At 48.8% G+C, this 23,848-nt stretch overlaps 1 protein-coding gene across 11 annotated transcripts in view; it reads left to right on the forward strand.

Annotated features, from left to right (window-relative positions):
- The first annotated feature begins 13,174 nt into the window (after positions 1 to 13,174).
- Positions 13,175 to 23,848, forward strand: part of LOC112103737 (inter-alpha-trypsin inhibitor heavy chain H4-like) — a 42,493-nt gene continuing 31,819 nt past the window's right edge. For all 11 annotated transcript variants that reach the window (XM_026656722.1, XM_026656727.1, XM_026656725.1 and 8 more), the window contains exons 1-3: positions 13,175 to 13,272; positions 21,513 to 21,673; positions 22,158 to 22,262. In XM_026656722.1, the coding sequence (XP_026512507.1) occupies positions 13,198 to 13,272; positions 21,513 to 21,673; positions 22,158 to 22,262 (341 nt within the window). In that variant the 5' untranslated portion in view covers positions 13,175 to 13,197. The remainder of the gene's footprint in view (positions 13,273 to 21,512; positions 21,674 to 22,157; positions 22,263 to 23,848) is intronic.

Genomic DNA, 23,848 nt, shown 5'->3' on the forward strand with positions numbered 1-23,848 from the left:
GGCTGTGTCGCCCACAGACCCAGCCATCACACTAATTCTGTTACACTGTTCCTCCTCTTGAAAGAGATTCATCCTCACATCAACATAACAAACCACATGATCAACAGAACAAACTATGCAAACACAATCTTTATGACAAACTGGCATGCTGGTATGTTGATTGCTACTTTTAGAGAGGAAATGTCACTTTTGTCATAATTAGGAGTGCTCTAGGGTGGGACCTATTGCTTCCCTGGCAGGAAAAAGATCCCCTTATTTAGTACCATGCTTTAACATTGGAGGGTCTCTTGCTAAATTGGCTACCTGGATCAGTATAACTCTCTTTTTTGCAGTTCCAAATGACTATGCCATCATCAAATCCATACCTTACCAATGTCCCAATCGATGGCTCCAGAATGCTGTCTAGTCTATCATTATTTTCTATACCTTGGCTCAAATTACCCCTTCCACACTTGAGTGGATTATTACATTCTCTACAAGTGTTAACTACATATACCAGTGGCATCATTCCAGAAAATTACAGGGATGTGTTTTCCAATTATAGTACATGTTTTATCCCTCACATTAAGGTTAACTCCATACCTCATCAGAAAATCAGTTCCAACCAATGCCCCTTGATCAGAGTCCTTTTCCACAATGAAAACTCATACCAATTTAAGGTTGTCATTTTCTATAGTGGTTTGCCAAATATCCATTACATTCAGCCTTTGACTATTAACCAGTCTGGCTATCCCAAAGTAGGGCATAAGTTTCAGAATCAATTTGGATCTCACGTAAGACTCCCTCAACCTTCCTGGGCAGATTGATACCACTCCCCATAGCAGCACTCACATAACTTGGTGGCCTAGCATTTGCCAGTAAATAGTTTGTGGCACTGTTCCCTGCACCAGTCCATCCAACATCAATTTTCATCAGTGGACAGTGTGGTTTTAAGTGGCCAGACTGTCCACATTTCCAGCAGGCCTGATCCTCTACAGCATTTGCTAATCCTAATCAGAGCATTGCCTTGTTCCTCTTAACCGAAAATCTGCATGTCTCAAGCTCAGTATCGTTTGTCCCTGTGGAGTTACCTGCTGCCTTTCCATCTAAAACTGTCTGACTTGCCTAATCAGTATTTCCACTGCTTCCTGCAGACTTTTGATTATATTACTGATCCCTCCCCACATAGCTGTGTTCCTGAGCTCCATGACCCTGGATCCTCGCTGCTCCCTCATGCCTTTCTAGCTCATGGATCTGCTCCAGTTCATTTGCTAGCATGCATAGGCGTGCGCAGCACATTTCATTAGGGTGTGCACCCAGGGAGCCCCACCCTAGCCCCGCCCCCACCCTGCCCTAGCCCCGCCCCCATCCACTCCCTCCTACTTCCCGCCCCCAACTGCCCCCCTCAGAACCCCCAACCCCCCCGCTCCTTGTCCCCTGACTGCCCCCTTCTGAGACCCCCCCCACTGTAACTGCCTTCCTAGGACCCTACCCCCTACCTGTCCCCTGACTGCCCCGACCCTTAACCACACCCCTGCCCCCAGACAGACCCCCAGGACTCCCATGCCTATCCAACCGCTTCCCGTCCCCTGACTGTCCCTGAGACCCTCTGGCCCATATCCAACCCGCCCAGCCCAGCCCCCTTACCACGCCGCAGCTCAGAACAGAGTCCCCACCAAATCCCACCCCCTCTTCCCCATCCCATGCCCCTTCCCCACCGCTCCATCTCCTCCGCATCCCACCCCCTTCCTTCCCAAACTGCCTCTTTCCCCCTGCCCCCGCTTCCCCTATCCTCTTCTCTTCCCCATCCCATGCCCCTTCCCCACCACTCCATCTCCTCCCCATCCCACCCCCTTCCTTCCCAAACTGCCTCTTTCCTCCTGCCCCCGCTTCCCCTATCCTCTTCCCCATCCCATGCCTCTTTCCCACAACTCCATCTCCTCCCCATCCCACCCCCTTCTTTCCCCCCTGCCTCTTTTCCCCTGCTCTGCCCCGCCCCACAACTCACTGTTGTACAAAATGAAGGATGGCTCCCAGCACACAGAAGGGAGCTCAACCAGCCCTAGGACGCAGAAGGTGGTGTCCAGCTGCAAAGTCCAGGGAGCTGAGCAGCACCTTCTTTTTTCAGCAGGGCTGCAGCAACTCTGTGTTCACAGAAATGGGGGGGGGGGCAGTGGCGTGACCTTGCATCCCATGTGGCCCCCCACCCCTCACCTCTATTTGGGGGGTAATGCCCCCAAACTATGCCATGAACATTCCCAATCACACACCCCTGTTTCTCCTTCATTTTCTGCAGGGAAGCAAAGAATGCTGCAGGAGGGGGACCTGGGCTGTTTTCATTCCCCCTGGGCCCAAGAGTACCCCACACAGACCCCCACTGCCCAGCACCATCCCCAGAGACCCACTGCCCCCGCCTGCCTGCCCCCTAGCCACACTCACCGGCCTGCTGGGCGGGGGCTATTTGCCTTGCCTGGGCTGAGCCACCGTCACAGCTGGGGTTGGTGGGTGAATCAGAGTGGGAGAGGGCCTGCCCCCCTCATAACTCCCTTGCTTGGGGCCCAGACGAGCCTTCCACCCCATGCTGGCCGAGAATGACCCGGCCCCTGCACTGGTCCCAGGCGGCTCAGCCCCGGGGGGTGGGGCAGGCTGAGGTCTGGTCTATACTACCCGCCTGAATCGGCGGGTAGAAATCGACCTCTCGGGGATCGATTTATCGCGTCCCGTCGGGACGCGACAATCGATCCCCGAATCGGCGCTCTAACTCCACCAGGGGAGGTGGTAGTAAGCGCCGCCGACAAAAAGCCGCAGAAGTCGATTTTGCCGCCGTCCTCACAACGAGGTAAGTCGGCTGTGATACGTCGAATTCAGCTACGCTATTCACGTAGCTGAATTTGCGTATCTTAAATCGACTCCCCCCTGTAGTGTAGATGTAGCCTGAGCAAGAGGAGCTGGAGCAGCTCCCTCCCCCTCCCTGCTGGGGAGGCGCAGTCAGGGAGCTCTAGCACTGCCCCCCCCCCCCCCCCCCCCGCGCCCCCCCCCCCCCCCCCGCTCCTAGCAGCGTCTGGCTCAGCGCGGAGCCATACACACAGCCCCGAGGGAGCACGCAGCCCCGCCCCCCCACAGCTCTGACTGCCCTGCATTAGAGTGTGCACGGGCACACCTGGCACACCCCGTGCGCACGCCTATGATGCTAGCGTGATGTCTTTAGCAAGCATCTGGAGTTTTGCACTCCACAGTTGTAGCTGGACATCCCCCCAGTAGCAATGACGTGGTCTTGCGCTAGGCTGTCCTGTTCTACTCTGTCCCATCCTGGGTAGGCTTTTGCTGCTCAAACATTCTAGAATATATATATTAGTGCCCTTTGTTCTGCCAGTGGGAGATTGATTATCTCAAAGACTTTTATAACTATTCATATGCTGCAAGATGCTGCACTCCACAAAGATGCTTCAAATTGTAGCTGCCAAGACAAAATTTTGACATACTCTAGGGATAGAGTATTTTTAACAGCAGCAGCCTTGTCGTGGACCTTTCTAGAGAAGATTAGACAGAGCCTGACCATAGTCAGGACTAAATGTCATGCCCAACAGTTTGCTAAGGCCTTTACCCTGTTATGGCATTTTCACATGTCCCTATCCCACATTTAGGGATTGTCTATATAGGGAAATTGACTGGAAAAGCTATTGTGGAATAAGCTATTCTGCAATAACTATTACCTAATAGTGCCCTGTGTGGGGACACTATTCCAGAATAAAAGTCAGTGTATTTAAGAAGAATGGGAGTGCACTAATCATGCTGGCATAAAGTGACTTTTATTCCAGAATAGTGTGTGCATATGAGGAGCTATTTTGGTCAATTTTCTGCATGGAGACAACCCCATATATTGGATGAGAAGAAGAGAAGAGAAAAAAAACAATAACCAAACATGAAAACTAGTGACAAAAGGAAGACGAGACTTATTGCCATTCAACGCATGCTCAGTGCTATTATTAATTGTTCTACATTTGATCCTCAGCTCATTGAAATGAATAGAAAGATTGTCATTGACTTCAGTGAGCTTTGGATCAGGCTGTTACATACCACACTGATAGAAAAACCTAAGATGCATAGTCTGCTTGCCATCAGTGGACATAGCCTCAAATAAGAAGTGTACTGTGAGGTTCGCTTTTTTTGTGTATTTACATTTTTAATTCCATTATTATGCAAGTGAAATGTGGATACAAGGAAAAATTCTCCTCTAATACCCTATGCACCGCAACTGAAGTCTTAACAGCATTTTACATGTATGCTGTATGTGAGTGCAAATTTGGCCTAAATAATATAGACTGCAACATGAACAAAACAGAGAGCAGGAGCAAAAATACATCTGGATGAGCAATAGCTTTGCATCTGCTGTAAAATAAATGTAATTCCCATACCTATCATCATCTGAAGCAGGCTAGAACTGAGCTTATATACCAGAGACTCCATGAAGTCCATTAAGAATTAGCTATTGCTATTGATTTTACATGGAAGGTGCTTGGATACTATAGTGATAGGCAACAGTATTAAACCCTTAGTATCTGTCATGTCCTAGGTACTTCAAAGAACTTTACAAAGTATTATGGTTGGATAAAACGGTTACTCACCTTCTCGTAACTGTTGTTTTTCGAGAGGGTTGTTCATGTCCATTCCAATCAGGTGTGTGCATGTGCACATACATGGTAGCCGGAAGATTTTTCCCATAGCAGCAACCATCGGGTCGGCCTGGGTGCCCCCTGGAGTCGCGCCTTTATGGCGCTAAATATAGAGCCCTGCCAACCCACCACCCTGTCAGTTCCTTCTTGACGGCTACTCTGACAGAGGGGTAGGGGAGGGTGGATATTGGAATGGACATGAACAACACATCTTGAAGAACAACAGTTACGAGAACGTGAGTAACCGTTTTTTTTTTTCGAGTGCTTGTTCATGTCCATTCCAATCAGGTGACTCACAAACCCAAGTTCAGGAGGTGGGGTCGGAATTGTCCACTGATTGGAGCACTGCTCTTCCAAAGGCTGCATAATCTCTGGCCTGCTGGGTGATTGCATAGTGCCTGATGAAAGTGTGTATGGAGGATCATGTTGCTGCTCTGCAGATTTCCGGGGTGGGAACCTGCGCCAGGAACGCCGTTGAAGAGGCCTGAGCCCTGGTGGAGTGCGCAGTGATCGGAGGAGCGGGCACCTTCGCCAGACTGTAGCACTCACAGATGCAGGACGTGATCCTTGAGGAAATTTGCTGAGAAGAGATAGGAAGACATTGCATCCTGTCCGTCACATCCATGAATTACTGGACCAACTGTCAGAACGGCTTCATTCTCTCGTTGTAGAAGGCTAGCGTTCTGTGGACATCCAATGAGTGAAGCCTTTGCTCCCTGCCGCTCGAGCAGGGCTGGCTCCAGGCACCAGCTTGCCAAGCAGGTGGTTGGGATGGCCACTCTTGAGAGGGGCGGCACATCCAGCTATTCGGCGGCAATTCGGCAGACGGTCCCTCACTCCCGCTCGGTGCGAAGGACCTCCCGCCGAATTGCTGCCGCAGATCGTGATTGCGGCTTTTTTTTTTTTTTTTTTTTTGCCACTTGGGGTGGCAAAAACCCTGGAGCCGGCCCTGCGCTCGAGTGAGGCTTAAGATGGAATACTGGGAGGAAGATGTCCTGGTTGATGTGAAACTGGGAGACAACCTTCAGGAGGAAAGCCGGGTGGGGCTTGAGCTGAACCTTATCCTTATAGAACATAGTGTAAGGGGTCTCTGATGTCAGGGCCTTGAGCTCAGATACCCTTCTGGCCGAGGGTAACCAGAAACGCTACTTTGTATGAGAGAGAGAGCAGGGAGCACGTCACCAAAGGTTCAAAGAGTGGTCCCATGAGTCTGGAAAGGACCAGATTGAGGTCCCAAGCTGGGACAGGCTGCCGGACATGCAGGTATAGCCTGTTGAGACCTTTAAGGAAACGACTGACCATAGGGTTAGCAAAGACCGAGCGTCCCTCTGCCCCTGGGTGAAAGGCAGAGATGGTGGCCAAATGAACCCTTATTGACGACATGGACAGCTCCTGCTGCTTGAGATGGCAGAGATAATCTAATATAAGTGGCACAGAGGCGAGCGGTGCTGCGCCGACCAGATTGAAAATCTCTTCCACTTTGCAAGGTATGTGGCTCTGTGGAGGGTTTTCTACTGCCAATGACGACTTGTTTAACCTGATCCGAGCAAGAGAGCTCTGTAGGATTCAGCCATGGAGCTTCCACACCGTGAGGTGCAGCAACTCGAGGTTCGGGTATTGGAGATGGCTGTGATACGGAGTTAGTAAGTCCGGGAAGAGCAGCAAGGAGACTGGAACTTCCACCGGACATTTCCAGGAGTGATGAATACCAGTGCTGGTGGGGTCAGGCTGGAGCTATCAATAGCACCGAAGCTTGTTCCCTCCATATCTTGAGGAGCTCCTTGTGAATGAGCGGAATGGGCGGAAAGGCTTACAGTTGATGGCCTCTCCATGGGAGAAGGAACGTGTCCGTGATGGAGCCCGGGCTGTGGTTCAGGAAGGAGCAAAACTGCTGGCATTTCCTGTTGTGTTGCATGGCAAGCAGGTCTATCTGGGGAAAGCCCCACTGATGGAAGATTGAGTTTGCCACGTCCGGGTGAAGGGACCACTCGTGGCCATGGAATGACCTGCTGAGGTAGTCTGCCAACTCGTTCTGACTCCGGGAAGGTACGATGCTTGCAGATGTATTGAGTGCTCTACACAGAAGTCCCACAGCATGAGGGCTTCCTGGCACAGGGGAGAGGAATGTGCACCCCCCTGTTTGTTGATATAGAACATTGCCGTGGTGTTGTCTGTCATAACTGATACACATCTCCCTATTAAGTGGGCTCGGAAAGTCTGGCACGCCAGGAGTACCACTCTCAGCTCTCTGGCATTGATGTGGAGAGCGAGTTGCGCCTGAGACCAGAGGTCTTGTGTTCTGAGTTCTCCCAAATATGCTCCCCAGCTCAGAGCTGATGCATTCATCACTCACAAGAGGGACGGATGAGGGCCGGTGAAGGGGACCCCTGCACCTCCTACTTGTGGGTTAAGCCACCACAGGAAAGAGTCTAATACCAGGTGAGGCAGGATTACTCTCCTGTCCAAACTGTCCCGGACTGGCTGATACACTAACACTAGCCACGACTGAAGAGGTCGAAGTCTGAGTCTGGCATGCTGTACTATGTAGGTACAAGCCGCCATGTGTCCTAGCAGTTTCAGGCAATTCCTTGCTGTAGTGGTGGGAAACTGCCTGAGACTTTGAATGATGTTGTTCAGAGGCCAAAACCTCGCTTCCGGGAGGTATGCCCTGGCCTGTCTCAAATCCAGTACTGCCCCTCTGAACCCTATCCGCTGAACAGGGGCAGAGTCGATTTCTCCATAATGAGAGGAAGGTCCAGTTCATCGAACGTTGTTCTTATAAAGTTGACTTGTGCCTCCGCTTGAGCCCTGGATTGGCCCTTGATCAGCCACTCATCGAGGTATGGGAACACCTGCACCCGTCGCCTGCGCAGGAACACTGCCACGACTGCCATGCACTTGGTGAACACTCGAGGTGCCACCGACAGGCCGAACGGGAAGACAGTGAACTGGTAGTGCGTGCTGTTCACCACAAACCTGAAGTATTTTCTGTGGGATGGAGTTATTGCTATGTGAAAGTACGTGTCCTGCAAGTTGAGGGCAACATACCAGACTCCTGGATCCAAAGAAGGGGTGATAGAGGCCAGAGAGACCAGATAAACTGAGTTTCTTCACAAACCTGTTGGGTTCTCGCAGGTCTAGGATGGGCCTGAGCCCACCCTTGGCTTTCAGTATTAGGAAATACCAGGAATAGAAGCCCTTGTCATTCTGCTCCTGAGGAACCTCTTCCACTGCCCCTAGCAAAAGGAGCAAGTGAACCTCCTGTATAAGGAGTAGCATTCAGTAAGTGTGGGCCCCTTACTGAATAAGGGAGGCAACCTAGTGACAGAGGATGTGGAAAAAGCTAATGTACTCAATGATTTTTTTGCCTCTGTCTTCACAAACAAGGTCAGCTCCCAGACTGCTGCACTGGGCAGCACAATATGGGGAGAAGGTGACCAGCCCTCTGTGGAGAAAGAAGTGGTTCAGGACTATTTAGAAAAACTGGACATGCACAAGTCCATGGGGCCGGATGCGCTGCATCCGAGGGTGCTAAAGGAGTTGGCGGATGAGATTGCAGAGCCATTAGCCATTATTTTTGAAAACTCATGGCGATCGGGGGAGATCCCGGATGACTGGAAAAAGGCTAATGTAGTGCCCATCTTTAAAAAAGGGAAGAAGGAGGATCCGGGGAACTACAGGCCAGTCAGCCTCACCTCAGTCCCTGGAAAAATCATGGAGCAGGTCCTCAAGGAATCAATTATGAAACACTTAGAGGAGAGGAAAGTGATCAGGAACAGTCAGCATGGATTCACCAAGGGGAAGTCGTGCCTGACTAACCTAATTGCCTTCTATGATGAGATAACTGGCTCTGTGGATGAGGGGAAAGCAGTGGATGTGTTATTCCTTGACTTTAGCAAAGCTTTTGATACGGTCTCCCACAGTATTCTTGCTGCCAAGTTAAAGAAGTATGGGCTGGATAAATGGACTGTAAGGTGGATACAAAGCTGGCTAGATTGTCGGGCTCAACGGGTAGTGATCAATGGCTCCATGTCTAGTTGGCAGCCAGTTTCAAGCGGAGTGCCCCAAGGGTCGGTCCTGGGGCCGGTTTTGTTTAATATCTTTATTAATGATCTGGAGGATGCTGTGGACTGCACTCTCAGCAAGTTTGCCGATGACACTAAACTAGGAGGCGTGGTAGATACACTAGAGGGTAGGAATCGGATACAGAGGGACCTAGACAAATTAGAGGATTGGGCCAAAAGAAACCTGATGAGGTTCAACAAGGACAAGTGCAGAGTCCTGCACTTAGGACGGAAGAATCCCATGCACAGCTACAGACTAGGGACCGAATGGCTAGGTAGCAGTTCTGCAGAAAAGGACCTAGGGGTCACAGTGGATGAGATGCTGGATATGAGTCAACAGTGTGCTCTTGTTGCCAAGAAGGCTAACGGCATTTTGGGCTGTATAAGTAGGGGCATTGCCAGCAGATTGAGGGACGTGATCGTTCCCGTTTATTCGACATTGGTGAGGCCTCATCTGGAGTACTGTGTCCAGTTTTGGGCCCCACACGACAAGAAGGATGTGGAAAAATTGGAAAGAGTCCAGCGGAGGGCAACAAAAATGATTAGGGGTCTGGAGCGCATGACTTATGAGGAGAGGCTGAGGGAACTGGGATTGTTTAGTCTCCAGAAGAGAAGAATGAGGGGGGATTTGATAGCAGCCTTCAACTACCTGAAGGGGGGTTCCAAAGAGGATGGAACTTGGCTGTTCTCAATGGTGGCAGATGACAGAACAAGGAGCAATGGTCTCAAGTTGCAGTGGGGGAGGTCTAGGTTGGATATTAGGAAACACAATTTCACTAGGAGGGTGGTGAAGCACTGGAATGCGTTACATAGGGAGATGGTGGAGTCTCCTTCCTTGGAGGTTTTTAAGGCCCAGCTTGACAAAGCCCTGGCTGGGATGATTTAGTTGGGAATTGCTTTGAGCAGGTGTTGGACTAGATGACCTCCTGAGGTCCCTTCCAACCCTGATATTCTATGATTCTATGATTCTATGATACTGCCCCTAGCAAAAGGAGCAAGTGAACCTCCTGTATCAGGAGTAGCTCCTGAGAGGGGTCCCTGAAGAGGGACGGGGAAGGGGGGTGGAAGGGCGGGATGGCACAGAATTGGATGGAGTATCCCTTCGCTACTGTGCGGAGCACCCAACGGTCCAAAGTGATACAGGACCATGCATGGTAGAAAGGGGATAGTCGGGATGAAAGGGTAAGGCAGGGTAGATCCAGTTCTTGCTCTGGTGCATCGTCCTCGATCACACCTTCAAAAGGTCGTTTTGCTGCAACATCCGATTGTCTTCGAATGCTGGAGCTATGGTGGTGCCCGCCAGACCCTCATCTGGTGACAAAGAGGAAGCCCCACAGAACGGCGACTGCACCCTGCCATCTGCACCCAAGAGGTCCTGTGACTCTTGGGGATCCCAGGCAGGTGCCAATGCAGATGGTGCTGTGCTTAGTGCTGTGGCTGTCAGCACTGAACTCGGTGCCAATGTCAGCATCGGCGCCGCTGTCGGTTCTGTTGGTGGTGCGGAAGCCAGCGCCAGTAATAGCGGCGCCACTGAAGCCAAAGCTGGTGCCGAAGCTGGTCCCGAAGCCAGTGCTGGCGACAGTGCCGCAGCCAATGGCTTCGACATCGGTGGTGGTGGCTCAGTGGCTGGTCGCTCAGCCGGTGGAATAAAGGTGGCCGAAGCAATCAAAGTCGCTGCTGAGCGGGATCCTTGGCTCCTTCCCTGGTTCTGGTGAAAGGCCCAGGGAGTCCAGAAGGGCCACTGAGATGGATTCTGCCACTGCAGCAGCCACGGCACCAGGAAAGCCCGTCTCTCTCACCAGGGCCGGTGCAAGAAAGTTTCGTGCCCTAGGCGAAACTTCCACCTCGCGCCCCCCCCCCCCCCCCACCTACCCCACCCCCCCCCCCGGGAGCCCGCCCCCCCCCCCCCCGGGGGCCCCCCCCCCCTGCGGCAGCTAACCCTGCCTGGGGAGACCCCCGCCGCGGCAGCAAACCCCGCCTGGGGAGCCCGCCCCAGCTCACCTCAGCTCCGCCTCCTCCGCTGAGCATGCCGGCGCCACTCTAATTCTCCTCCCCTCGCAGGCTTGCGGCGCCAATTGGAGGAGACTTAAAGCGGGAGCTGTGTGCTCAGCGGAGGAGGCAGAGTGGAGGTGATCTGGGTCGGGGAGCGGTTCCCCTGTGCGCCCCCGCTGTTACTGCGGGCGCCCTCCCCGCGCCCCCCTCGCCCCAGCTCACCTCCACTCCACCTCCTCGCCTCAGTGGGCTTTTAGGTGCCCCCAACCACTAGGCGCCCTAAGCGGCCGCCTAGTTTGCCTAAATGGTTGCACTGGCCCTGTCTCTCACACTGACCTGGACCTCTTGTTCCTGCTCTTATTGGAGCGGTAAGAGTCTTACTCCAACTCCAAAGTCTTTGAAAAGGAAGACCATGGAGGAGCCAAGCCTCGGGGCACCAATCGTCGGGAACTCGGGGACTGACTGGGCTCTCTCTCTGGAGGTGCTGGTGCCAGAGGGTGTCGTGGAGAAGAAGAGCGCCGGGACATCATCACTGGCTTCCCTCTTGATTGCACCTGGGGTCGCAGTGGTGCAGACGGAGACGGAGCATCCTCTGTCCTAGGGGGTGAGAACGGAGCTGTGAGACACAGCAAGTCTTGAGCCGCCTCAAAAGCCTCCGGTGTCGAGGGGAGTGGCAGTTGCTGGCCAGTAGGGTCCAGTGAGTGCGCTGGGCCAGAAATTAACTGCCTTGCCTGGGCAGGAGTCGCTGCAGCCCTGCCCGGGGACCTGGTGCTGTGGCTCTACTGGGATCTCACAGCCGTCAGCGCCTTAGATTTGGCTGGGGGAGAACGCTCCCTCTCCGGCTTCTTTTTTTTCTGAGGCACCAGCAACTGAGACCGGTGCCTGGCCGCTGACTGGCCTCGGGAGGAGCCACACTGGTGCCGAGCATCTCGGGAGGAGTCCTTTCTCAGCACCGGTTCCCAGGATGACGGTGCCCGGGCACTCCACGCTGACGAGGATATGCTGGGTGCGGGATCCCCTGACCCCGGATCTGAGTGGGGGTGAAGAGCTGCCTCCATTAGGAGAACCTTAAGCCGCTGTTCCCTTTCTTTAATAGTTCTGGGATGGAATTTGTGGCAGATCCTACACCGGTCCTTTTGGTGACCTTCCCCTAGGCACCTTAAATAAGAAGCATTGGGGTCACTCTTTGGCATGCGCTTAGCCGTGAAGAACTGTGTACAATAATGGAGATAAAAGCGCTTGCTAAGCAAGGGCTATGGGGCGTTCCAGCTAACAGTCACTGACGGTAAGAAGGAACTGAGGTGGGTGGTGGGTCAGCAGGGCTCTATATTGAGCACCATGAAGGCGCAACTCCAGGGGGCGCCCAGGCCGATCCGATGAATGCTGCTAGGGCAAAAATCTTCTGGCCAGGGCCGGCTCTAACTTTTTTGCCGCCCCAGGCAAAAAAGAAGAGAGCCGCCCTGCCGTACCCAACCCCCAGCCCCGCGCACCACGCCACCCGAAGCCCCGCCCCCCCTCCGAGCACCACCCAAAGCCCCCGCCCCCCCTCTGAGCACCGCACCACCCGAAGCCCCCGCCCCCCCTCCGAGCACCGCGCTGCCCGAAGCCCTGCCCCCCCCGAGCACCACGCCGCCTGAAGCCCCCGCCCTCCCTCCGAGCGCCGCCCGAAGCCCCCGCTCCCCCTCCAAGCACCGCGCCGCCCGAAGCCCCCGCCCCCCCTCTGAGCACAGCGCCACCAAATAAAAAAAAAATAAAATAAAATAAAAAATTGAGCGCCGCCCCACCCCAAGGTGCCGCCCCAAGCACGTGCTTGGTCGGCTGGTGCATGGAGCCGGCCCTGCTTCTGGCTACCGTGCACATGCGCGCGCATACACCTGATTGGAATGGACATGAACAAGCACTCGAAGAAGAACTAGTGGTTAGTTATGACTCCTGGTTGTATTCCTAGCACTACTAATGACATACTATATGACCTCTGACAAGTTATTTTTTTGTTGTTGTCTCAGATTATCTGTAAAAATAATGGGCTACTATTTCGTTAACCTCCTACATGTGTGGTATGCCTTATTTCTGAAGTGTTTTGAGACCCTTTAAAGGAAAGGTGCTATAGAAGTGCAAAGGGTTATAACAATTTCACATATCCAGGCACACAAAAAGATGCAGTCACCTTTTGATACCATATATGTGTGTAAGTTCTATGATATTAATAGACAGTTTGAAAGCTAAGTTTGAGCAGGAAATATACTGGAACCTGTTAAATGTGGCCCCTAGATGTATGGGTCCGATAAAAGAAATGTTAGGATCATAACACTTCCAAACAAAAAATCCATTAGGAAAAGATGCTTTTAATGATCCGAGTTATTTACAGTGCTTATTGTGTAAATATTAGGTTTACGGTCTTCCCAGAATTTCTACATAACCCAGATACTAGTTATTCATTAACTGAATCTAGTAAATAGGTTTTCATTTTGAGATCTGGTGTTTCCAAAATGGAAGAGCGAGCATTTGTCGCACTGCTGGTCATTTCCTCACTTATAGTATTAGCAGAAAATACTGATCACAAGGTATTTAGTTTGTTTGTTACTGAGAGCATGTGTGAGCTGGTCTAACTTTTCAACAGAATGTAAGTGATGAATGAATTTTCAGTTTTCAGTCATGTAATGCAGCTCATTTATGTTGGAACCATTAGCCACTCTGTGTACACATATACACTGTGGTGTGACAAGGACTTTCTTCTGGTCTGTTGAAATGTAAGTAGGAATTAAAGGATTTACAGATTTGTCTGATCACACTTTTCCCTGGAAATGTTAAATATCAATTTGTGTGATCAGTCTTGGAGGGAGACCTATTGGGTCTTGTGGAGTAAGTTCAATGGAGTTGCAACTGCTTACATCAGGGCTGAATTTGGCCCATTAAATTGCTAGCTTCTTTAGAGGAAATAATTAGTTTCCATGGGATGTGAAGGAGGAAGGCAATTCGTTTCTTTTATTACTTTGAAGCTGAAAATGTGTTTAATGTAAAGTCACAAATATATCAAAGGGGTGGGGTAAATGGACTAATTAAAAGTAAGATAAATTTTAGAAAACATGTTTAAATGTTTGTTCTTTATTTCTGATGATAAAATGAACTCCTACATTGGAAAATCTCACAAATTGTTATAAAACAATTTTCCTGTGGAGTGCACCACATGCTGTATTGATGGTTGCTTTTAAAAAAGAAGGTGTGGTTGTGAAAGTTGCCCTTCTGCTTCCTGGGATGCTAGGTATCAGGGAACATTGCAGAGGGGGTGACGTTCTTAGCCTTGTGGCTGGGGGGAGTAAAGAAAAGTTCAGGAATTGCTCTCTAATGATGCCTTCTGGTAGACACTGGCTAAATTCTCTCCTGCATGTGAGATTCATTGGATGGAGGGCAAAGGGAGGTGGATCTGACCAGCACCCTGGTTCTGTGGGTCAGTCTGTGTGCTGGCTGTGGTATGAGTTAGAGCAGTCTTGGGATTGCTCTAACTGAGTGGTTCTCAACCTGCGGCCCATGGGCCACTTGCAGCCCAATCAGCACACAGCTGCGGCCTATGTGACATCCTCAGGGCCATACAGGTAGTATTGGATGTGGCCCACAATGGTAAATAGGTTGAGAATCTCTGCTAACTTATGCCCATTGTGGTGGTCCATACACCATCTGAGGATTGGCACAGCAGAGCTCCACCCTGCTCCTTCCTTTCTCTGACATGACCCTATAACAGGTTGTGTGCGCATTGGGGCAACTGACTATTTACATCAACTGAGAACTCTGCCCTGGCTGGAGGAATTCTCAGCTGGCCAGTTATGACCAGAACCCACCTGAGCTACATAAAGAAGCCAAACAGAAAATGACTCCATCTCATGAAATGATGGAGAAGAGATCTAGAAGGAGAGAGTCCAGGTCTCTTCCATCAAAGGGAAAGTTACTATACAGTGTGATATAAGATGTTTGAAGATGGGAGGCACAGTAAACTCAAGGGGATTTATTTGGGGGCTACTGGGAACCCCCACAAAAATGGCCATAATTATTTTCCTTCTGTTCTTTTGGGGCTTTCTTTTATCCTCTTGTTTTGAATGGAGCTAGAATTGACTCAGCTGGTTTTGTTTTGCCACAGTAACTCTGATTTCTGTGAAGAGTAATAGGTGGAATTTGCTTCAAGTGAGCAGCAAGGCAAGAAGCCAAGGGCCTCAGCATTTGAGAACTGTGACCATCTCACTGCAGCTGCTCTCCTTCGTGTGGTGTTCCATTTAGATCTCTCTGTCACTGACTGTGAATTAAGACAGTACTTATGAGCAGTGGTTGTTGCAATGATGGTGTAGTGCAGTGGGTCTCAACCAGGGGTAGGTGTACCCCTGGAGGTGTGCAGAGGTCTTCCAGGGGGTATTTAACTCATCTAGATCAATGTTTCTCATGGGTGTTGCAGCCCACGGGTGTCATGGGATGGGTTTAGGAGATCGCAAGTGCAGGGCCAGCAAGCAGGGCAATTGCCCAGGGCCGCACAACACAGGGGCCCATGCAAAGCTAAGTTACATGCATCAGTCCCACTGCCTGGGGCTTGGGCTTCAGACAGGCTCAGAAGTGAAAAACAGGCTCAAGTATCACACTGAAATGTAAGTACAATATTTATATTCCAATCAATTTATTTTATAATTATATGGTAAAAATGAGAAGGTAAGCAATTTTTCAGTAATAGTGTGCTGTGACACTTTTGTATTTTTATGTCTGATTTGTAAGCAAGTAGTTTTTAAGTGAGGTGAAATTTGGGGTACTCAAGACAAATCAGACTCCTACAAAGGGGTACAAGTAGTCTGGAAAGGTTGAGAACCACTGGTGTAGTGATAGGATTGTTAATTCTTTAAAAGGTTTGAGCCCTCTAGTGGTGCTCACTGTCTTCCAGAAGCTAGCCAGAGCAACAGTGTGTATACACAGCTGGGCCTTGCATGTTGTATGTATTTGCTAAATACAATTATTTGGACCCCCCTTGCTTGGGTGGTCCTTCATATTGACACAACACTTGCTTTAATTTAGGGACCACAGAGGCTAAGGGGCAGGACAGCAGTGAAACAAAAGGTAATATCCAGCAGCCAAAAGAGAGAGAAAGAGGAGAGATATACCTGTGATTTTTTTCATAATTGTCCCATATGTTTTTATTTGACTGTCATGTTTTTCATGAAGATCCTTTGATGGCTTGGAACACTGTCCAATACCCAGGGCTGGCCTTGCCATGAGGCGAACTGAGGCGTTCGCCTCAGGTGCCAGACTGGGGGGGGCGGGGGCGCGCCACTAGGACCCAGAGTGTAGAAAATTGTGTCTGCTGCTGGTACATATATTCTCTCTGCTCTAGATGCACAGAGATGGTGGAGTGCTGTGCTGGAGGAAGGAGGGCACAAGAGACATAACAGGCAGGCAGGAGAAAAGGTGAGAGGGAATAACAGAAAGCAGTAGGAGCTGCAGGGAGAGAGAGAGGAGGAGGAGCCTCTTATGTACCTCTCTAGCACCCCACTTGAGGAGAACAGGCAGTCAACTGAAGTAGTCGGAGCCAGTTAGGCCCTTAAGACGCTGATATCTTCCCTCACTCAGGCCCTGCTACCAGTCTGCTTATTTGTCCCCTTCAACTGAGTGTTGAGAGCCACTATAGCTGGCACAGAACAGCAGTCATGAGTGAAAGAAGAAAACGCCCCTCTGGGGCAGCATTCAGAAAAAGAAAGCAAGCAAAGGAAGCTTTTCTATCTAAGCAGGAAGGAGCTCTCCTGAGATACATAGACACAAATGTTCACGGTGAGCCTTCCGGCCCCAGTGAGGATGTGAGTGGTGAGGAGATGCCTGATCTTCCAGTTAGTCAGAGTGCAGGTGACCTGGCAGCTACTGCACCATCCATATCTCCATCTGAAATGGATATAACCATGCACATTCCTGAAGAAAAGTGTAGATCAGAGAAGGGTGTGGTGGAGGCGCAAGAAACAGCTGCTGCTGAGTTTAGTTCCTTAAGTCTAGACGATCCAGGACTGTGGACCCACTTGAGCAGTAGCCTGAGGGACTTCCTTGTACTGCCTGGGCCACAGCAAGTGAAAAACTTCATGTTCCCCAAAGACAATGGAAATAGAAGTTTCCATCCAACACATTACTGGGGTGAAATCCCCAATGGTGACAAAGTGGAGAGGCCATGGCTTATGTACTCAAAAACCCAGAATGCTGTATACTGTTTTTGTTGCAAACTCTTCTAGTCTACTGTTCTAGCCAGATTGGGTTCTACAGGAACAAAGGACTGGAAAAATCTGGCTAGAAATCTGGCATGCCATGAGAAGGCAGCAAATCACCAGAGAGCATTTCATAGGTGGAAAGATGAGACTAAGGTTAAAGGCCACCATAGATGATCAGCATCAAGAGAAGATTGCATCAGAGTCTCTTTACTGGCAAAATGTTCTGAAAAGGCTCATTGCCATTGTGAGAATGCTTGCTACCCAAAACCTAGCCTGCGTGGCACTTCAGATCAGCTGTTTGTGCCAAACAATGGAAACTTCCTTAAAATTGTGGAGCTGATGGCTGAGTTTGATGCTGTGCTCTAGGAGCATCTAAGAAAAGTCACCACCCAAGAAATGTACACACACCACTACCTTGGAAAAACAATTCAAAATGAGATCATACAGTTACTGGCAACAAAAGTCAAACAGAAGATTGTGGCAGATCTGAAGTCAGCAAGATATTACTCTGTTATTCTGGACTGCACACCTGACATCAGCCATACGGAACAAATGACTTTAATGGTGCGTTTTGTAATAACAACAGAACCTAGTGAAAATGTCCCTGCAATGGTGACTGTCAAAGAGTATTTTCTAGAATTTATTGACATTGATGATATTACAGGAGCTGGTCTAACAAATGTGCTTCTTAAAAAGCTGGAAGGTACAGGAATTGCAATAACTGACATGAGAGGTCAGAGCTACGATAATGGTGCCAACATGAGAAGAAAGAACAGAGGAGTGCAAACACAGATCTGAAAGTTAAACCCTCGAGCTTTTTTTGTCCCATGCAGTTCTCATTCATTGAATTTGGTGGTCAGTGATGCAGCATCAGCTTTTAGTGAGGCTGCTGAATTTTTTAATGTAATTCAAAGTATCTATGTATTTTTCTCTGCATCAACTCATCGATGGCAAATTTTGAAGGAACATCCTCTCTGACACTGAAACCACTGAGTGCCACATGATGGGAAAGTCGATTGGAGGCAATAAAGCCTGTCAAACACCAAATTGGGAAGATAGATGATGCCATAGTTGCCATTATGGAGGATAATGCTATAACAGGAACTGTTCGTGGGAGAACAGTGGCAGAGGGAAATGGAATCACCAGAAACATACATAACTTCAAATTTCTGTGTGGCTTAGTGTTGTGGCATGACATACTGTTTGAAATAAATGTTGTAAGCAAGAGACTCCAAGGTGTTGACCTTGATATATCTGGAGCAATGGAACAACTGGACAAAGCAAAGTCATGCCTACAGTCTTACCGGTCAGATGAGAGATTTCAAAATGTTCTGAAGAGTGCACAGAAGTTGGCAGAGGAACTTCACACTGAAGCTATTTTCCCACCCCTTCAAGAATACAAGAGTCACTGAAGAAGAAGACATTTTGATTATAAGGCACGGGATAATCCCATAAGAGACCCCAAACAACAATTCAAAGTTGAATTCTTTAACCAGGTGCTCGATTGTGCAATACAGTCAGTTGAAGAACGTTTCATGCAGCTCAAGGAACACAGCAGCATATTTGGGATGTTGTATGATATTCCAAAACTCCTCACTATACCTGAAGAAGACCTACACGAGCAATGCAGGGCACTAGAGATAGTGTTGACACATGAGGACATGCGCGATATTGATTCGAGTGATTTAGGTGGTGAACTGAAAGCCCTTTCAAGATACATTTCAGCAGGCTCAACTCCAAAGGCTGTTCTGGAATATATGTGCACAAATAAGATGACCACCCTCTTTCCAAATGCTTTTGTTGCTCTGCGCATACTTCTAACACTTCCTGTAACAGTTGCCAGTGGAGAACGCAGCTTTTCCAAGCTGAAGTTAATAGAAACACACCTACGCTCCACAATGACACAGGAGAGGCTGGTCGGCATTGCAACCATCTCAATAGAGCATGAGCTGGCCCAGACTGTGGACCTTCAGGAAGAGTTCAAATCTTTGCAACCAAGAAAGCACGGAAAGCACCACTTTGATTATTCAAACAGATAAAAATGCCAGCGTTTACTATGCAGACAAGAAAAGTTACATTTGCTGTTCAGGCGTTTGAAAGTTAAGTGTTACTTAAAATTTTTGAACAAGGCATTTTAAGTTGTTAGTTCTCCTTTATTGGCAGGGCCGGCTCTACTGTTTAGGTCGCCCCAAGCAGCGCGCCGAATTGCCACTGCAGACGGCGGGGGCAGTCCGTGTGCCATTAGGGCAGCACGCGCATTTCCACGGCGGTGGCAATTCGGCGGCAGCTTCTGTCTTCAGCCAGAAGACAGAAGCCGCTGAATTGCCACCGTGGGCAGCTGAACATAGAAGCTGCTGCCGAATTGCCGCTGCCACGGAAACGCGTGTGCCGCCCTAACGGCACATGGACTGCCTCCACCGTCCGCGGTGGCAATTCAGCGCGCTGCTTGGGGCGGCAAAAACACACGGACTGCCGCCCCTTGCAGATTGCCGCCCCAAGCACCTGCTTGGAATGCTGGTGCCTGGAGCCGGCCATGTTTATTGGGGTAGGTAGCAGAGCAGTACCATGAGAGGCGTAGAACAGGAAGAAGGCAGAATTGAGACCTTTCAAAGCTTTGGCCTAAGTGAGGGGGCATGGAGGCATAATTTTAGCTCCCCGCCTCAGGTGCCAAAATGTTGTGGGCAGCCCGGCCAATACCTCCTTGATTACACTTAGTTTGGCTTATTCTTTGAATTCAGTGGCAGCACTTCAGGCAATCTATAGGGGGTAGGGGGGCAGTGCAGGGGAAAGTTTTTAACCCTTTGCTGTTAGGTGGAGCAGACAGGGGTACAGGCACAATTTGTAGTCTGTTTATGACAACAGTGAGTTAATTCATCACAATTTAATTTGTTGATATACGTGATGTACTTTCTAGATGATAGCATGATCATTGCTAGTCATTGTCCCATAACAGTGTGGATTGAAATCTTAATTCGCCAATCGCATTGCTTCCTCCTCCATCCTACAAATATTCTGAAGTTGTTTATCTTGCCAAATATCTTTGTTTGTACACCATTATCTAAGCTGATGTCTACACAGTTCTGGCAACAGCTATAGAACCAGCAAAAGAGGCAACACTTTATTTATTCTTGGGTGTTTTGAATTGCTTTATAGCTGACAGGATGCTGAGCACAACATGTCCTGGGTCTATGATGTTGGCTGACTGCTAAATTGTGGTCAGCATACTGTAAGCTCATCTAACTCAACTGTTCACAATTATGTTCAAATGTGATTAAAACTTGTCATGAAGACATGCCCTTGACTGTGAAGAAACTGACAGCTTTAAAATGGATGCTATGTATTGGTGAGCAAAATATAGAGGTGAATGATTATTTTAATTAGTAATCAACTAGCAGTTTAAAAGATTTGCGGGTTCAGTTTGGAGAAGTAAAAAGATATATCTGCATCCATTTTAGATACTAAACTTTTTATTTTATATGCAATTTTGCTACTAACTCTTAAAGATGCTGTTGGTTGTGATTCAACTTATATTTACAGTCTTATCATGACTCTGCTTATCAAAAAATGCTGTGGCTGCTGAACTCTGACTTAAATCTTTCCATTCATGTTGCGGAAACACTGCCACCCACACACTGACAAATTCTTTTGGATCAGCCTACAGCCCCACATCACATATGTAAAAACATCTTTAATAAAACAATAACATCCCAAGAATTTCCCAGTGGAGCTCCTTGATGAAATTTTCACAGGGAAAGCCTGTTAAGGTAGCTGGGTTGAAGTTGTAAAACAGCAATTTTTTTCTTATCATTATTGGCTTGGAAAGAGTTAAATAGTTTGAAATAGGTGCATTTCAAGGGCACTTTCTGTCTGTGCAAACAGAGAAGACAGCCCACACAGGGCTCTAACCTGCCAAACGTCACATGTGACCAGAAGCTACTGGCCTGCAAAATGTGCAGCTAAGTCCTACTTGAGAGAGAGAGGATTAAAAACAAGGAAGACAGTCTGGCTCTCTGGGCCGAATACTTAAAGGGGCATCAACGGGGTGTCTAATTCTGTAAGCCAAGTCCTCTACTAGTGGTCGGGTCAGGTAGTTGTCCAGCATCATAATCACCCGAGAAGGGAAGAGATTTCAGAATGGCTTATTGTTCAGCTAACGCCCTCTGTGGAATAACTTATGCAGAACAGGCCACAGTTTTATGTACAATAGAATTGGTTATTATGGGGATGTGAATAAAGGGCAAGCTTGATCATGGATTTTGAATGGAAAATAACAGGACTCACTGCTATTGCGAATTGAGTGGAAAATCTTGTAGAGATCATGGTCATCAGCATGACACCTTGTGTGATCCTCAGTTGAAGCCACAGATGATTAATTCTGTTTTGCCTTTTAAAATAGGATCAGTCTGCCTTTTCCATTAGTCTCAGCTCTCTTACCTCAGACAGGAAGCCGACAGCCCACTGCTGCTTCTAGAGAGCTGACTATTACACCCGCCTCTGAACCCCTCACTATTTGATGCTACATTTCATTATGGTGGTAGCTGAATTTCACCACCCTGTCTATTTCAATGTGTTTCTTTTTTTTCCAGAATGCCATTGAAATCTACAGCCTGCATGTGGAATCTACGGTTACATCTCGATTTGCTCATACAGTTATCACCAGCAGACTTGTCAACAAGGTTAATGAATCCCAGGAGGCTGTTTTTGAAGTGGAATTACCTAAGACAGCTTTCATCACTAACTTCAGCATGTAGGCTGTTCTGCTACATCTAATAGTAATAATGTGGGTCTCCGTCTGTGGTGTATTAGAACATCAGTGCACCTTTCTGATGATACACTGAGTGTAACATTGTGAAAAACCAGGTGTGGGCTGCAGACTGAAAAAGTTGAGAATGAAAGTTGGATATAATACAGTGATGTTCAATAAATGAGCCTGCCTGCTGTGCAAGGTTTTTTATATCCTTGCAAGATGGCATATTTTATTGCAGAAATTTCAAGAGGTCAGTGCTGCTTGATATTCCTGCTGCATGACCTCTAACCTCATCAAAGGGTGTCTGAGTGTGTAGGCACAAAGACAATGACACCATGGCTCCCTAGTGAGCTATGATGATTGGAGGGAGGTGAGACGTAAGGGCTTCCTCTGCCCCGACAACCACAGGGCATCGTATTCCCCCTTCCTCTTCCACAGACCAGCAAAGCCCACCTCTTCGTTTTAATATTTTAAAACATTTTAGGTCAATTGATGGAGAAACATATCCAGGAACAATAAAGGAGAAAGCATCTGCACAAGAGCAATATGACATTGCGGTTTCACATGGTCAAAGTGCCGGCCTTGTCAAGTAAGCAGCAGTTCTGATTCACTATTATTTCCTCTGATTTTCAGTTTCAATATTATAGATTGAGTTAAACTGCATTGAAACTAATGCATTCAGAAGAAATGTATGAAGCAATTGAGATCCCTTATGGAATAGATAGCTGAAACAATTGAATAGGGGGCTCTGTCCAAAACAAAGCCACATGCAGGACTGGAGTAGGAGTTAATCCTGCAGAGGTGAGGGAGGTCTACTGTGATCTGATAAACTCAGAGGCAGGAGATTGGATTGGGGGGGGGCGGGGGTGAAGCAGCACGAAACACCACAGAAACAGACTAAGGCTTTGTCTACACTACACAGCTTTTAGTGAAACAGCCATGTCGACACAGCCATGTTGCTAAAAGTTGGGCAGCGTAGCCGCTGTTTGTTGGCACTTTTGCCAACAAAATACTTCCACCCCCAACGAGCGGCGTTCACGTTGTCGACAGGGGAACACTCCTACCAACAACGCACTATTCACACTGACACTTGCCGCGGCAAAACTTTTGTCTTTTTTGGAGGGGGAAGGGTTTAGCACCTCTGAATAACAAAAGTTTTGTTGCTCAATTGCCAGTGTAGACATAGCCTAAGGTTCTGTCTACAGTAGAGACCTTAGAGTGGCACAGCTGTACCGATGCAGCTGCACCAGTGTAAGATCTCTCATGTAGCCCTCTAGGCTGATGGGAGAGATCTCTCCTGTCCAGGGCCGGCTCCAGCGTTTTTGCCACCCCAAGCGCCAAAAAAAAAGCAAAAAAAAAAAAAAGCCGTGATCAGATTGGCGGCACTTTGACGGCAGCTCTACCGCCACCTCTGAATTCTTCAACGGCAGGTCCTTCCCTCCGAGAGTGACCAAGGGCCCCGCCGCCAAATTGCTGCCAAAGACCCAGATATGCCGCCCCCTTCCATGGGCCGCCCCAAGCACCTGCTTGCTGCGCTGGTGCCTGGAGCCGGCCCTGCTCCTGTCATCAGAATTAAACTACCTCCAACATGCTCTCTGTATGTGTGTATATATATCTCCTCAATATATGTTTCACTCTATATGCATCCGAAGAAGTGGGTTGTAGCCCACGAAAGCTTATGCTCTAATAAATTTGTTAGTCTCTAAGGTGCCACAAGTACTCCTGTTCTTTTTGCGGATACAGACTAACACGGCTGCTACTCTGATACCTCCAACAAGTGGCAGTAGCTAGGCATACTACCACTTATGCCAGCAAAAGTTATGTCACTCAGGGGAGTGTTTTATTCACATCCCGGAGCGACATAAGTTTTGCCAACATAGGTGGTAGTGTAGACATGGCCTCAGAGAATGAACAGAATGCCAAGGAGATGGCAAAACAAGCTCTGGGTACATAGCCCTAAGAAAAAGCCTAGAGAGAGCTTTTGGAGGCTAAGTACTGGCTTGGAAAGTTGAGCAAAGGAAATATCTCCAGCTGTTTGATTTCCCCCTGAGTTCAAGGAAACAGGACTTAGTGCATTATTTGTAAATAAACAGGATTGCATCAAAGAAATACACAGGGCCGGCTCTAGGCACCAGCAAAACAAGCTGGTGCTTGGGGCGGCACATTTTTAGGGGC

Source organism: Terrapene carolina, unplaced genomic scaffold, assembly GCF_002925995.2.
Source record: "Terrapene carolina triunguis isolate 2854851 unplaced genomic scaffold, T_m_triunguis-2.0 Scaffold232, whole genome shotgun sequence".
NCBI classification, from domain to species: domain Eukaryota; kingdom Metazoa; phylum Chordata; order Testudines; family Emydidae; genus Terrapene; species Terrapene triunguis.